This window comes from Podarcis filfolensis (genome assembly GCF_964270895.1).
Source record: "Podarcis filfolensis genome assembly, chromosome: 3".
In the NCBI taxonomy this organism is placed as follows: domain Eukaryota; kingdom Metazoa; phylum Chordata; class Lepidosauria; order Squamata; family Lacertidae; genus Podarcis; species Podarcis filfolensis.
This window is the reverse complement of record NC_139606.1, coordinates 78559946-78577220: the sequence shown is the minus strand read 5'-3', so window position 1 is coordinate 78577220 and position 17275 is coordinate 78559946. Positions and strand designations below refer to the sequence as shown.

General features: G+C 38.1%; 1 protein-coding gene across 1 annotated transcript in view; it reads right to left on the bottom strand.

The window, feature by feature from the left end:
* Positions 1 to 17275, bottom strand: part of FMN2 (formin 2) — a 161971-nt gene that overhangs the window by 20197 nt on the left and 124499 nt on the right. Inside the window, exons 15-16 of the mRNA XM_083605979.1 lie at positions 12035 to 12127; positions 5578 to 5629 (exon numbers count right to left, since the gene is read on the bottom strand). Coding sequence (XP_083462105.1) covers positions 5578 to 5629; positions 12035 to 12127 — 145 coding nt within the window. The remainder of the gene's footprint in view (positions 1 to 5577; positions 5630 to 12034; positions 12128 to 17275) is intronic.

The following is a 17275-nucleotide window of genomic DNA, read 5'->3' as shown; positions in this document are numbered from 1 at the left end:
CTCTGAGAAGTGCTTTTCACAACCTGGGTACCTTCACACAAAAAAACACCATGTTCTGTCACCACTGTCAAAATCTTGAAGACTGGAGACACCTGAAGTAGGGCCTTCAGTTACACTTTAGCTTATATTTTCTGTACATCGCCTTGGGCATGTTTTGTGAAAAGACAATCCAAAATATTGGAAAAAACATAATATTAAAAGCAAAATTAGGTCTTCACATGCAGCAAAAGAATATTGTGCAGCTCCTCTCACTAGATGGTCCATTTCACACTATACATGGGAGAGTGCATCTTCCAGTGCTTTCCAAAAGAAACAAATATTTCTAGCTAGGCTGTCAGAGAGGAAGTTTCTAAGTATGTCTGGCCCCTGACATACACATTTTCCATATACAGAAAGATTTCTTAATGTGGGAATATCCAAATAAGGATTTGTTTTCCTTTTTCAGTCTAATGCAGACGTCCAGTGAGAGCCACCCTACAAGATTGTGCTGCATGTGTAGATTTTCTACCTCTTAAATCTATATAATACAAGAAGCTTGAAAAATTCTAAAGAAGTGGCTTTCAATGTCAATACTGACTTAATGATCAAAAGTTTCATATCGTGGCCATTCATTTATGGATTCAAAATGAAATTCTCAAATACTCTTCTGAATTCCAAAATTTGCAATTTCCAGCATGTTATCTTGCATGATGTACACCTGAACACAACACTTAGAATATTCAGAGAACTGTTTTGTTTTGTTTTGTTGCTGTTCTGGTAACCAGAGACTTATTTTGTTGCTTGAAGTGTTACATATGGAGAGTGGGGCAGAGCCACCTGGTCAAATACTCTTCTGAATTCCAAAATTTGCAATTTCCAGCATGTTATCTTGCATGATGTACACCTGAACACAACACTTAGAATATTCAGAGAACTGTTTTGTTTTGTTTTGTTGCTGTTCTGGTAACCAGAGACTTATTTTGTTGCTTGAAGTGTTACATATGGAGAGTGGGGCAGAGCCACCTGGTTCCATCTTGCTTTCTAGGAAGTCCCTTTCCATAGTAATGTAGCCATACTAGAGCACAGCGTTGTGCAAAAGAAGCGCCAGTGTTGTAGCACCAAAACAACAATAGCAAGTGTCATCATGCAACTGTGCATGTTTCAGTACTCCTCTTTGGAAAAGAGCAGTATCCCAAGGGAAATCTTTTTTTCTTTCACTGAAGTTTCCAGATCCTAAATTATGTCTCTCTTCTCCACCCCATTCCTTGAACACATTTCAAAATGAGTGTAAAATGGTGCCAACAAGGGAGGCAGGGTAGAGAATCAGATTAAAATTGAAATTAAATAATTAAATTGACAAATCAATTCCAAAGTTGCTTCTTATGCCAGCTATTACTTAACCCACAGACTACAAGAAATGTGGCTTAGAAATGTGTTCTAGGTTAGTATAATATGTCAGTCTATCGCTGATTCAAAGAACTTTGGCTACTATAAATTCTCAGACAGTAACTGATGCAATATCAAAAGCAGTGGAGAAGTATAAATTTCCTGTTGTTTTAACTAGTGAATGAATCAAGTGTGCAGAAATCAAACGGTAGTATTTAGTCACTTACAGGAAACAACAGCAGAGCGTGTTTATATATCATCTAGCACTCAAAGAAGGAATATACTTGAATGTATTGAAAAGTACTGTGTGTGCAGCTCCGATAGTGAGGTGCATGTAATCAATAAATGGCATGACACGGCTACGGAAATTATTGTCATTCACACACACATACATACCACAAACAACATAAAACACAGCATAGATGCAACTAAATGTGATTACTGGAAATAACATGGAATAAAAATTATGTGATCTAATCAAGAGTTCACTATTTAATTCTTTCTTTCCCCTAAGACAGGTATGAGGAATCATAACCTTTTTTGGATTTGAAATGAAAGATCTCATGATAAATGTGCATATCAGTGTCTTCATTTACCTTTTCTCTCATGACTCCTGTTCTCCTCCAGTCAGATAGGGGTGCAATCAACAGAGATCAACCTCTTTACAATTTCACTTAAAACTGGAGACTGATTAAAAAGTGGAGATGAACAGAATACAAGTGACTGGCTGGAGTTTAAGACTAGGTAAAACAGAGTATAAATTGTAATGTTTTGTTATGTTTTTATATATGCTGGAAACCTCCCAGTGTGGCTGAGGCAACCAAGTCAGATGGGCAGGGTATTATTATTATTTTCAAAGTTGCTTTATTCCTGGGATTTCCTTAGTTATGTGATTGTTAATTTAGAATATATTACAATGAAAATTTGTAAGGTGCCTGATCTGCCTGCTGAGTTATTTTGACATTAGTCAGCGCCAGCCCTAGCATTAGGCAGGGAGGTAATTGCCTCAGGAGATATATGCTGGGGGAGGGCAACAGTGGTAGCCTTCAGGGTGTTCACCTGAACCTACTAGCCATTGCTCTCTGTTGGAGACCATGTACCCCTAAACTAGCCTGTTGACCTCATGTGCAGTGGGGAATGCTATCCCACTGACAGTCAATTTCTGAATGTGTATAGGGAGTGCACTTACCCTTGTTTCAGGCAGGGAAATGAATTGGCCTGGCAACCCACAAATGCAACCTGATTGAATTTCAGACTTAAGCTTCTGAAGAATGTGATGAATATGCACACGAAGTTTCAGGTGTACTATTGAACCATAGCCCCAACAACACAAAAAAGTTCCCGGATTCAATCCCTGTCATCTTCAGCTTGTATTTTTTAATTTTAAAAGTCTTTTGGGTATAAGGACATAAGAAACTGCTTTATACTATCCAACTATTGAGTCCAACTAGCTCAATATTATCTACATTGGCTGCCAGCAGATCTCCAAGGTTTTAGGCAGTAGTTTTTCCCAGCCTTACCTTGAGATGTCCGGGAGTGACCTTGAGAATCTTTTTATGTACAGCATGCGCTCTGTCACAGAACTATGGCCCTTCCTTATGCTGTAATGCCTGACAGCTCTTTGTGACCCCTTTGAAACAACTTCCCCCCTACTTTACCATGTCAAGTATTTCACAGGTTCTCAAGTAGTTAGCTGTGAGGGTTGAAACTAGAAAGTGCCAGGTCTTTTTCTATTGCACTTTATCAATATTGTTCAGGGGGTGATGTAATTGTTTGGGGTTTGGTGAAGACATTCCGTATCACTTCAGCTTTAATACCAGTCTGGAGCCTTCCTTGTCTGCCTGCGTAAGCTAGATAAACACAGACCTGTGTGCTTTCTTCTAATCTCAGGATACTTACTCAGAGATCTTAGAATATGCTCTTATTTGTGAGCTAAACATTTCACTTTTCTTTTTGCCCGTTTGCCAGAAATCCATTTCTTGAATAAACACTTCACACATTGACACTCTTAAAGCTGCTAAATATGATAAATAAATAAAAAAGTATACAACCTTTCAGAAACGGTTAAACATCTCACTTCTGACAAATGAACAGCCAGACACTTTATGGAATCTCTGGGTCAGACATACCATTTTCTTTGTCTTCATTATGTGTGAAAGATTAACTTTCCATTTCAGCTCATCTACTAAACAACTGAACTTTTCTAAAATACACTTGGAGCATTGTTCTCAAAACGTAAGTAATTTTAGGAATTCTGCAAAGGTTTACTATTTCATAACTTATTTTTACTTGGCGTTTTACAATGTCACAGAGAGACAATTTTTTTTTTACCATTTCCCCGCCATATCAAATAATGAATCAGTATTTTTGTGCAACTCCATTACATGTAATCATGAGATAGACACTGTGTTGCACATAGTCACTTCAAAAAGAAAAAAAAATCCAACCACATTAATCACATTAATCACCCTCCATCTAATCCATCACTGCAACTAGCACATCTATTCATCCAATGCACCCACGATTATTTTACCCATGATTAGCAGAATGTAACTAATCTCTTATTTATCTAAGCTTTCCTCTCACCCTCTATCCAAAAAAGTGTGTTTGAAGCATTTTGTGTGGTGAATTCTAAAGAAACTTTCATATACTAATGCATGATCTGCAGAAGGAAGAACCAATTTCACTGTTGCAATACAAGCAAATGTTTTATATACATACAGTACATCAAGGCACAGCACAGAGTTTTCCTCCTGCCTAGTGTCCCCTTGTCTCTAATATTGAACATGAAATATTTGAGAATGCTTATCTGTACAAGGCAGGCTCATCATCGTTAGGTAAGTAGTAAGCACATGTCATAATGTACACACATTTTGCTCCATAACCCCTGATGGAGTCTTGGCCGTAAATACTTATGTCCTTTAGGCTGCCAAGGCATTCTGCGGCAGTTTTTAATATCTGGAACAGTCATCAGTGGTATAGTTTTGTGAAATAAAATGCAAAGAAGAGGTGCTCAAATTGGAAATAGCTGATCAGAGTCCTTGGTACATCTATTGTGGTTTTGAGGGTTATGTAACTAATAATTTTATCATGTTTGTCCATCATTTATTGTGTTTATCTATAAGTTGCTTTAAGTTACAACTAGGTACCTATGCAGAACTTCATCCCACCTCTTCATGAGTATCTGATTTATTAAAAATAGTTTTAGTTTTCTGTTACTACAATCTTCCTTTCCCTTCTCAACAGAAATGTAACAATAGTTAATGAAGGAAATGAGCCCACCCCCCTTACGTTTTTGAACAGTGAATGTCTTCCAACAGACCACAGATCACGCAAAAATGAAGTACACATCAGCTGTTACACTGGCAATGAACATGAGCTGCTTTCTGGAATCTGAAAACTATTGCTACAATCAGTTTAAAGCATTGAACTTAATGTGGCATTCTTAATTATCATGCAGATTTCTAAATGGAATACTGAACTAGCATTCTCAATTATTCTTTAAAACATGTCCCACTGTATTTCCTAGTATAATACAAGCAACTCTTCAAAAGTGTAATTTTAAAAAAATCTGGCAGTTCCATGAGTAATTTCCATAAGATTTGGAAACGTGAATTTTCAGAAAAAAATATTTTCCATTGCTATTAAAGAAGCTCTTAAAGCCACAATGCTGAGAAAATTGCAAAAAGGAGGGAGAAAAAAGAAACCAGATTTTGTGCAAGAAGACTGAAGAGTCTTCAAAGACACAAGCCCCATTAATGCTAACATCAATAATGAATTGTGCAGTGTATCTGCTTTAATGTGCCTAATTAACTTTGCAATGAAGCCACATTTAATTATCCACATTATTAATACTTTTATAGGAACTTCCCGCCCCCCTACTTTCCTTTGTATATAGTGGGTAGCTCAAAAGTACAGAATAAAAGTATTGTGCATCTGTTATTAGTCTGAGGAAGACGACCCACTTTTTTTATGCAAAGCCCTGATTGGATTATTGTTTTAATCCTCTTGGAAGTGTTGTGTTAATTTTAGGAAGAGTCTGAACTTTCTAGCTTTTCTAGCATATTATATGAGAGCATCGTATACCAAGCAATACCCTATAAATTCTATTGGCAGAATCACAATTTGTCCTTTAAGACTTTGTTCCTTTTACTACCTAAAAAATAGAAGCTTATGAGAATGTTAGTGGAATATGAAGCTTGGTCTGCTCACCTTTTATGTGTCTCTTCCAGGGATTTCTCTTCCATTTCATGGTCAATTTTAGCTGAACAACAGATAGAGAACAAGATTATAGATAAAGTGTAATGCTTTTATTTAAGCATTAATTTTCTTAAGCAGCAAAATCCTCCTTTTACACACTTCTGAAAGGAAAAGCTCTGTATCACTGTGTGAGCACTAAACTTGTGCACTTGGCCTTGGTGTGAAAGAAAATACACCAAAATCACTTCCAGAAGCAGTTTTCGATACATGAAAAGTTATAGGTACCAAAAGCAGTAGGTGAACACCTTGACTGAAGAATCAGGTTATGCAAATCACCAAAGTAGATGTGAAGCACATCCACAAGTTAATGACCTAGCAATATATTTACATACTCACTTTGTTTCTCATTCCACCATCACCCCATAGATAGATAGATAGATATAGTGGATATACGGCAAGTTTGCACCAGTATGCCGCTTCAAAAAGAAAATGCCTGTATAAACCGATAGTGCTAAGACTAAATGGCCCATGTCAAAATGTCCTGTATACATCATTGCCATTATCACTACAGTATTAGCATCTACAGTCACCAGAAAACTGAATTAGCACTGCCACAAAAATCCCTCACAAGTGGAATTTTGGTCAAATATTGGCATTTGAAAATTTCCTAACAATTTTAGCTGTATTATGAAACGAGGATGCTTAGTATTGTCATCATGCTTTATGATAATTAAGGAACGTTCTGTTGTCTTGTGGTTGTTTATTCTCCCAAAACTGGATCCTTCCACATCAAATATTTTATAATACCATCCAGGATCAGTCCAAAATCTCTGAGTAATATGAACTTTACCAATTCTGTATGCAGAAGAACAATTTACTGGGTGACATCCAATGATGGCCATCTACCAGCAGAATGGACTTCCACTGGCACAATGTAATTTTTCTTTTCTCTTTTGTTCCCTGCAATTCCCAGAGCAGACTTGGGAGAGCAAGGGGGTGAAGAAAAAGTGGAAGTCTTAGGCAGTCCCAATCCGCTAGCAAAACTAAAAAAAAAATCCATGTGTGGAACAAAATGTTGTAAATAAAGATGGATTCATCCAATCCTGATGGGAGCCTCCAAATTCCAAAGGAAAACTTGGTTGCAGATAGGGCAAACTTTATGCAAATTGTTCCAAGGAATTGAAGCAACACAGAAACTATGTGTATCACACTCCTTGACAGAATATGTATATCCAGATACAAGCCACAGTTATGAGGCAGTGGAACCATTGTACATGCCTTCTGAACTTCATGTAACTTGAATGTTTACATCACATGTTTAACCTCAACCTTTTTAAAACATGGTTTTTCTAGACATGGTTTGGACTATTTAAAAAGCCCTATGTCCAGATTCTGAATTTCACCATTAGATAGAGCTCTTGGAAAAATCTTTAAAAGAATTTAACAGCTGACCCTAACTACCTTAAAAATCTGCAGTGGGTGTTGCCAGATAAAAAGAAACCAGACCACCTATCGTGCTAAGACCTTTTGACCAAAGAAAGAAATAAAGGGTGGTGGACACGCCAGCTTCAGCAACCCACTGAAATGATGGCCAAATCTAAGATCAACCTAGATATTTCATTCTAAGCCTGCAACTTTAAATTAAAACGAACTGTGATTGAAGTTAAGTAGATTTCAGTTGGGAAAATCATTGCATAACTCTATCTGAAGCAGTGTTTTAACATTTTATTTTAAGTATTCCTCAAATACAAATGCTAAAGCTTACCACAAAAATGCGGTGCTTGTCTCCAAGAAACTTGCACTGCTAAAAGTCTAGCACTGCTTAGTGATTAACTAATGTAGAACGGTGGGTTAGAAAATGTATCTGCACTGTAAACAAAGTCATATGGGAGCATCGCTAGCTCATTTCCAAGATCACTCTGTTCTGACCAGATTATTTGAACTGGCGACAAGGTTTTACCACCAGGACTATTTAGGTGGTTTATACAATCTTACACATCCAGTTTGTAACCATAAAAAAGGAGACAGATGTTGCCCAATTTATTTTCAGAAAGTACTAAAGGATTACACCATTAAAATGTGATCCAAAGCAGAACAAGCTTATCAACTACATTTCTGTAGTAGAAAAGGAGTATCATCACAATGCATTTCGTTAGAGGAAGATGGATAATTTTAGATTTTTGCAAAAGTAGGCTTCCTTGTGAAGAGGGTAAGACACAATGAGACTACCAGCTGACACTTCTCCAGTACCATAAGCAGGATGGAAACATGTATGTGAGGCATGTAGTGCAGGTAAAAATGGGAAGTAGAGAACATAGGCAGACTTTTGTTTAAGTATGTGTGTGGATCAATTATTTAAAAGAAAATAACAAAAGCTAATAATAATAATAATAATAATAATAATAATAATAATAATACCCTGCCCATCTGACTGTATGTATAAATGGATAGAGGGCTGGTGCATCAAACTGCTCGCTTGTGGTGAATAAGGGAGTCATTATACATTGCTGCCATTTTGCCTGTCCCACATTGTCTTCTATCCTCTGCCATTTAGCAACTAATGGTTGGAGAAAAGCTTCAAGTTAGGGGTAAACAGAGCTATTTTCTACCGCATAAAGTAAATGGGATTATTGTTACAGACAAGGAAGAATTAAAGCCAGCATAGCTAGCTAAAACACTGAAGGTCAGACAAGGAGTTAGATGCCAAGATCTGGAAGCTGGCAGGCAAGAGCTAATGCTGAGACTGCCAGAAGACAAAGCAAGTTTATAAGCATCTGAGGCTTAAGGTGAGAAAGCACCAGAGTTGCTGCCCCAAAGTGGTTTGATACCAACCAATGCTTAAAGCCCTGGGGGGGGGGGAATACTTGGCTCTGTTCCTGTCCTTGTGCTGCAGACTTCTTAAAAGATCAAGATCAAGCATTAATCTGAATACTTCAGCATCCCTGTGACACCTCGGATGGATCTTCCTTGTGCTTTGCATCTATTCATTCTGATGAAGGAGGTTATATGTCCTTAATTTCAAAAGATTTCAGGTTTCTGAGGAAAGTGCCTGAGGTTGGAAACCATTATGGAAATCTTCTGCTAGTTACACATTTGGAATCTGTGAAGCTCTTGAGATATTTCCTTTCTCTGTGACATCAGATGGGTCCTGGCTACCAAATGACTCATTTTTCATGAAGATGAGGCTATCAAAAGGAAAGAAATGACTGCCCCAAACAGACACGCTTTTAGAGTTGCAGGGCTTTGTTTTGCTGGTTATCTATTTATCATTCTGGAAATAATTCTGCTGCAGCAATTAAACCGGGACTCAAAAGCCATCTGAAACATTGTGCCTCAATGCCACTTCTTTTGTCATTGTCCTCAGCTGCAATCTTGACCCAATGATAACTGAATGCTATAACGGTTTCAAGCCACTGTCTAGCCTGAAGCTTTCTCAGTAATTTAAGCTATTTCTGCTGAATCAGATCCAAAAGTCTCCTAAGGGAATATCACAATTTCTCAGTGTAATTGAATATAAAGTTGCATTTGAATAATAATCTCTTATTTTTAACTGCTGGTCTAAACTCTGAATCAGTTTGTATGTGTTCATTGGTACCCTCCTCCCCACCTTTTCTCATTTAGAATGTTAAAGAAGCAATTGCCTAATTTGCTATGACTTTCCTTATGATTCACCTCCACATGTTGCCAGTTTTCTCTATCTGTCCAAATTAGTGCCTTTACCATGAGTCATTGCAACCACAACACAATAGATTTGAGAACATAAATATGCTGTTGAACTGAAAGCCAAAGAATGTAGGCAGTATATAAATATCCTATAGAAAATTCCTATGCTGTTTGGAAATGGTTGGAAATTCCATTTTCTTTTTCCCAGAAAACACTCTATATAAACAGAGTGTTTACATTACCCTCATTTTTCCTAAATGGTCTTTGTGTGTGCAATCTACCTGAAACAACTCATCGATTATGCCTACGTAAACAACAAAAGCCCTTAGAAAAAAATATTGAGATCAAAAGCCTGTCAAATACTACGCAGGAAAGCAAAATCCTGTATGAACTCTTTCAAGCCTGATTTCAGCCCAGCCAGATAAAAAACAAAGGATTTCATATTACAAACTTTATAACATTACTTTATTTTTGGAACTTAATCAAAAGGTTTTCTTCTCCATCTCTGTATTAGACTTTGTTCAAGAATTCAAAAGAAAAACAAGGGTGCTCAACCTCATGCTTTTCTTGTAAGGTAAATTCAGGGGGAAGGGCAGTTGAAGGCAAAAACCAGTAGGTAGGAAGGGGATATATAACCCTTCCTTGTAGTCAACTAACCATCTCACATGTCACTTAGTGGTTTTTGTTTTGTTTTTGAAAAAAGCATAGTTCTGCCAAAACCAGCCTATCAAATAATCCCTGCTGGGAAAAACAACTAAGAAGACATTTGCCTGGGAGAATCAGAGAGACAAGTTGTATTAAGCAACTTGAGGGTGTGGACAAACTGCTTGGAGGGATGATTCCTACCACTGATACTTGTCCTTTCTGCAAAGCTGAGCTGGGTATGTGGACCTCATAGGTTGTGAAGGCCTCGTTGAGGGATGGAGTCATCCCTGCTACACCTAAAGAGGTAGTAGTGAGACAACTCCAGATGATGTTGAATGATTATGATTATTTGAATCCTTTCCAGTCTGGAGTCAGGTTCAGTTTGGAGAAAGAAAGAGCCTTGGACATCTTGAAGAATGACTTCTGCTGGGGAATGGATGCTGGGGGTGGGGGGAGTGTAACCATATTGTTCTCAGCAGCTTTCAATATCACTGTTCATGGTACCCTTCTGAGGACTCGTCTGGGTTGAGACTGGGAGGCACAGTGCTAAGATGATTCTAGTCCTTATAGAAAACCATTATCAATTTCAATTTCAGTGGATTTCTTCTCCACTCCTTGGCCATTGGTGCCTCAGGGTCCTATTCTGCCCGCTACCCTATACTTTACATGAAACCACTGGGAGAGGTCATGGAGCAGTTTGGCTCTTCCTCATTTTTCCATCTGCTCATCTCAGAAGACTGCTGAATTGGTGACAGGAGGGGTTACCAGGTTGGACGAAGATGAACAACTGAAACTTCATCTGGATAAGACAGATGTGCTGTCAGCTGGGAAATTGTCCACTCTCAAGTGAGGTGTTCAACCAAGACTCAGATGGGCTTGCACTTCCTCTGAAGAGCCAGCTTCACAGCTTGGGTGTAATCTTGAACTTGGCCATAATTGGGGCAGCTCAGGTTGACCCAGGAATGGCTTTTAATGTCTGATACCCTACCTGTGACTGGGCTGATACCCTACCTGTGACTGGGCTACCCTACCCCCATATGGTTTTTAACTTTATTCCTTAATCTACTTTCTAATTTTTTTAATTATTATTTTTTTGTGATCAGAGAGCTCTTCAAAGCTGCCATCAGATTAATTTGGAAATTATATGTCTCCTTATGGAAAGAACTCAGTTTTTTTCTCCAGAGCTTGGAAAAAGTCTCTCAAGTAGTGGGAGCAGCAGCTAGGAACCTTCTCCAACTCACATTTTAATGTGAGCCAGAAAAGAATTCAGGGGCTTTAAAATCCTGCCACTCATTTGAGGCAGGCTGTTACAAGCCCCCCAGAGTGATCTTTGGCAATCACTCATAGCTGTGTAAGATTGTCTTCCATGAACACGGTCTTAACAGTGAGTCTGTAAGTGACTGTGGAGGCTTCAGAGACAGTGCTGATAGCTCTTGTTTCTTAGCTGATAGTACACTACCACTGAAGACGCCCAACAGCATTTCTTTCAAAGTATTTCACATCAATCCCAAAGTACAAGGTTCTAACCTTTAGAATAATAATAATTAGAAAGTTCCAAATGGAAACAAAAATCACAATAACTATCATATTCGGTCCTATAGGAAATATCAGTCTGAGTTCTCCAGCAATTGGCTTGGAAACATGAAAAAGCTAAAATGGAGGTGAGAAATAAGCCATGGATTATGAAGTCCACTTTTGTGGCATTTTCTGTGAACGTGACCCAAACATTTTACAGAATTCCTTAGATTTTGTTTTCAAAACATGTGGCCTTTCAAAGACAATTTGCTAGTGAAATAAACCAGAAGACTGAACACATCATATTTTCAATACTTTGAAAAGTATCACCATGTATTTGGAGACAAGTCAAAGCACAGCTTCAGCTTCCAGTTTTATGAAATTGTCAAGAAACAAATGTTAGGAAATTGTTTCCTACACAGAAAATGAACTCATCAGAAATATATATTTAAAAGTCAAAAACTGCCTCTATTAAATGGAACACAGAACAGGTAGAGGTGTTCTGAAATGCAATGCCAGTTGATTGAGCTAATCTACACATATCTGTGGTTTCAAAATAGACTCTTTATTCACCATGTCGAAACATTGTTTCCATAACCTTCTTTTGATAAATCTTGGAAAGGTTCAATGGCACCTCATTATTTACCTTGACTAATGAATTTCTCCATGCTGTCTTTAAAAGGCTGGATGTGTTCTTCTAATGAAAACTGGCAAACTTTGCCCGCTTCTGTCTCACATCCTGAAAATTGAAGTAACACACTGCATTAGAATGAGATTCATTACAAACAGACTTAAGCCCCAGTATTGGCACTTACATCTGATCCCATGAACTGTTGGCTCCAGCAAGCTTTTATGACTGTTTTGCAATCACATGCAAATTCAACTGAAATAGTGTCAGACCCGTTTTGGATTGGCACAGTCAATGCCACTTTACTATGAATAGGAACTCACAGGAACATGGCATGGATGGAGAGAGAGACAAAGCTATGCCACACTGATTCACCTACATGTCAAAAAAAGCCATCGTAATTTTCCCCAGTCCTCCTGCCTCCATTCTACATTCCATACTGTTTCAACACTGAAACAGAATGGAATGTAGAATGGAGGCCTAAAGCATGAGGACTGGTGAAAATCAGATGCCTTTACTTGTGTGTGTGAAAGTGTGTGTGAAAGTGCTTTCCATTACCACTGGATGCAACCCAATGACCATAGTTAGTCTATTGAGATTCCTGGGGCCTAGGTTTGGTATCTGTGGACAAGACTGTAAAAAATGTGAATAATTGTACTTAAAAAAAAAAAAGTTTAACCAACATTTACTGCCTGGTAGGAAACTTAAAAACAAAACTTACATCTGTCTCAGAGAGGTAGGCTCATAAAATATATACACATATGCAAAGTAAACCATATTTCTAAACTTTGTGGAATTGACTACTCAGCTACAGTAATTTACCAAGGCTCAGATCACACACACTTGTAAACATGCTGAACTATACTACCATGTGAATTCTATTGACCTCAATGAACCCATTCATGCTTACAAAGTTAAAAATATACTTAAGTGTTCATAGGCTCAGTGCCTAAACAAATGCAATGCTAGGTCAATTTCACAGCAAGTGCAAGAGCTGCAGTGCAATATAAACTTCATTTGATAGACTATGTGGTCTCTGACTTTTGTTGTGTCTTCAGGCAAAACCAAAATGCTTTATGTGCTTATTTTTTGTGGCAGCTATGGCATAGTCATGATAAAGGATACTCTATATCTTCTCCAAATGACTGAGAGCTGGAATAACTCCTCTTTAAGGAAAGCTTACAACATTTGGGGATTTTTAATTTAGAAGAAAAAGATGAGTGGGTGGGGTGTGTGATAGAAGTGTATAAGATTTGACAAATTCATGATTAGTAAGGCTATCAATAGCTGGTAGTTGTGATGGCCCATGCACTATCAGAACAGTATGCTTCTGAACAGCAGTTGCCTGCAGTCATGAGCAGGGAAGGATTCCTTAGTTCACTTCCTCCTTGTGGGCTTCCTACAGTTGTCCATTCTGGGAACAGAATGCTGGTCTAGAGGGCATTTGGTCTTACCCAGAAGGCTATCCTTACATTCCTAATGAAGATTAGTTTTCATCCTCTTCAAAATGCTCAAGAAGGCCTTGCAGATCCCAGAAAAGAATCTTGCAAATATATTCCAAATGTTTCAAGAAGCTAACATATATGTTATGGTTATTCTCAGCTGGTGGCTCCTAGCAAATAATCACATTTCATGACTGCTTTGAAGTTTAGGTCATCTGCAGCTTATCCTTACCTCGAACCTGTATCCTCCCCTACAGCAAACCAAACCAGTGTGAATAGCTGCCACCAGCAGGGAAAACAAAACCCAGACAGCCTTCTATCCACTACCACCCCAGACACAATTCTTTATGTGTAAGAAGTAATAAGCACATATTTATCATAAGGTTAAGTGGGTTAATAGCTTGCTTAGAGAGTGACCAGACTTTTAATTTAAACCACAATCTCTGGTTCATATATAACATTAAGCTATGAACATGAAGGTAAATGCTCCCAGCCACGTGGGATGAGAAAGGATGGGGAACTACGAGTCAGAGGTTTGCTCAGGCTCAATTCCGCTAAACCATGGTTTAGCATTGCTTGTGAACTATGTTTCACTATCAGGTTTCAGAAAACAATGCTCTACTACAGTTTATGGAAGAAGGCAATCAGATGCAGTGTTACATTCATTTTATTTTAATTAACAAAATTATAGACCACATTAAAAAAATAAGTTATTTGACCAAGACTGAAATATTTATAAGAAAACGCCAATAAAATCAACAGACTTTAAAAACACTTAACCATAATAAAATGATCAGCATATAGATATAATCTGTATTGTTTCTAGCCAATGCACACAGCACTGAATGATGGTTAAGCAACACTCCATGATACCTGGACCACTGTCAGCACAAGAAGAATATCGGCTAATTTGCCATGATGTTGATATTTTAAATGCAGTATTGGATTCTGTGAAAATCCACATTCATCCAATGAGAAAAAACTGTGCAAGGTATTAATTTGCCTCCAGTCTTAAACCCACTTACTAGGGAGTAAGATCCACTGAATTTACGGAGGCTTACTTCAAACGAAATATGCATACAATTGTACTATTTGTGAATCAGTCAAAAGGCAAGAGCTGAACAAACATATGATCAAAGGTAAATTTCTGATTTGATGTTCATGGCATACAGTCTTATTTCAGCTTAATTTTGTAGGTTGAGGGGTGCATGCCATAATTCATAATCTGTCAGATGTCACACATCTGGGTATAAGTCTACAAAAATACATCCAAATTTGCTCACATTTTAAGAATCTGCCCTTTTGGTTAGACAGTGAGAAAAATGGCGAGCACTTCTTATTTGGGTACTTTGAAAAGTTTCCCCAAATTTATTTTCAGAAATATATTAGGGATATAGATCTTACATATTCCTGGAAAGAGAAACGCCATCTGATCTGAGTACCACAGAGTCATATAGAAATGCTTGAAGTCGGTAACTTTAAAGGGAGTTCAGATTTAATGCAGGGAAACGAAGCCAGGTTTATCTGAATTGCACACTTTTCCATGAGAAGAGAAAGACCTCTCAATTTTCTTTTATTTATTTTTTTGGTATTGTTAGGACTTATGCTAAGGACTGTTGAAGCTTCAAAAGCCTCTACAGACAGCTCCTTGTTTGGAGTTTTAAGGACAGTAAAACATGACTCACAGATTGACTGAAATCCTGGCTTTATTTTACATATGGTTTAGGTTTAGGAGTCTGCATGCAGTGATGTTTCAGTCAATTAACCCTTTCAGCAATGTTTGCACAGGCTACTGAAGTATGTGGGTGCAGCACTAATGATTAGCTTGCCACAGCAATGTTTTACGTGGAAATCCTAAGAGGTTTTTAAGCAGCGGTCATGAAAACCACTGTTGAGTTGAGTAGTCCTATTACCTTGAAATGAATTATGTCAATATTAGCAGTGTATGTGGGTTGTAGTTCATTAGCCTTCAGGACCATAGCCTTAAAGTACTCTTACATGCCTGCAACCCATGTCAAAGTGACATGGACTCAGCACGACATGAAAAGCAGCAGCAGGAGGGCTCCTGACAAGAAGTCTGCACCAACCTCTATAGGAACTGCTGACCTGGGTCTGCTCTGGGTGAGCCAGAATGCAACTGGTCAGATCTAGGAAGATGGTTTTGCATTTCTGAAGTCTGAAGTTTATCTGACATACCACCTCTCAGCTATGAAAATGACTTTCCCTCCTTAAAACACACACAAAAATCAGTTATTACAGGACTGAAGTCATTTCTAGAAGAAGAATGGAAAACACTTAGAAAAATGGTGAAAAGTACATAGCATAATGCAAAAGTGACATGTCTATGGAGGTTATACCAAAATTGTAAACCACCACAAAATGGGTACCGTTGAGAGAAACATAAGCATGTTTAAGTGTCTGACTGTGTCAGGATTACCTTTACTGTCTTTTAATTGATTCAAGTGCACAGATTTCTGCATGAACATGAAGGGGGCAGATGGAGACGTAGAGAAGGAAAGCCATTCCTTTACAGAAGAGTCTCTGCTTACATTTCAATCCAGCATCTTCAATGCACAACTGGTGAACTTAATTTTTCATTGTAAACTGCATCTACTGCATGTATACTGGACCAATTCACACAATCAATGTGATGTGTTTGCAGTAATGTCACCCAAAGTCTTCTTTTTACTAAGCAAGATCCACATCCCTGTGAACTTGTTAAGATAGGAAATCCGTGTTTTTGGAAAGAGGATGATATCCCCCTGTAGCCTATCCCACCTCCATGCATACTCAAGAAACCTGAACACCCAGTAGCTGAAAATGTTACGCCCCCTGTTGCAGGTGGGGTTTCAATTGTTGAACTGTGGAAATGCTGAGCAATTATGTCATACATTAATATATCCAAATGACTAGTCATAATTTAGTCCAGGGATTAGCAACATTTTTGGGTCTGTATCGGCACAACAGCAAACTAGAGAACCTATTGTGAGCAACACACATCCCACACAACCTATTGGCTATAATAAAATGTTTCTTTCAAGCCTACTTAGAGTGGGGGTGGGACAGGAAAACATGTGAGCACCAGGGAAGCACCTGTTGGTGCATATGAGCCCCCAGACACCACATTGGAAATCTAGTTTTATCTATGCTCATTGATTATGCTCCTAATCAATTTTGGAGCCTTTTTAAAAAAAAAAAAAAAAGAAATAGTTTGCAATGGAACATCTTCCAATGTGCCTAAATATACTTTTTTCAATGACAGAACCAAACTTCAGATATGATTGAAAGTAGTGGAACTGGAGCCAAAAGTACTGGGACTTGAAAATATACTCATTTCAGCAATATTTTCAACAAATGCTAAAATGCAAGGGGTGGGGAACCCTGCAGGAGTTGACACAAAGTCCTAAACTTAAAATTCTCCTGTATCATTCCAGTGCAGTAGCAGCCTTTCTCTTTAACAAAGCAAGTTGATTTAAGTATTGTAGCAAGTGCTAAAATTTCAAGTGTGGAATGACAGAGTTACTGAAAGTTATTACTCGACATGACTGCATCTAGGAGGTCTGCTGACAGCCCGGAGAGATCAAAAGCAGATCAGGTTGCTTAACAAACTATATGTCACTGAACTGAGAAAGGCTAAACTGAGAATCCTGGAGAGCTGTGAAATCGGGGAGCAATTGATGGAGCCGAACCAGTAGATATATTAATAAAATCCCAAGCTGTCTCGGGTCCTTTGTTTATTAGAGTGTCTGGTACATAACAGATTAATGTCCAGGCACATAATGCTTTAAAACAAGGGCAGAAGAAATTGGTGGCAGCT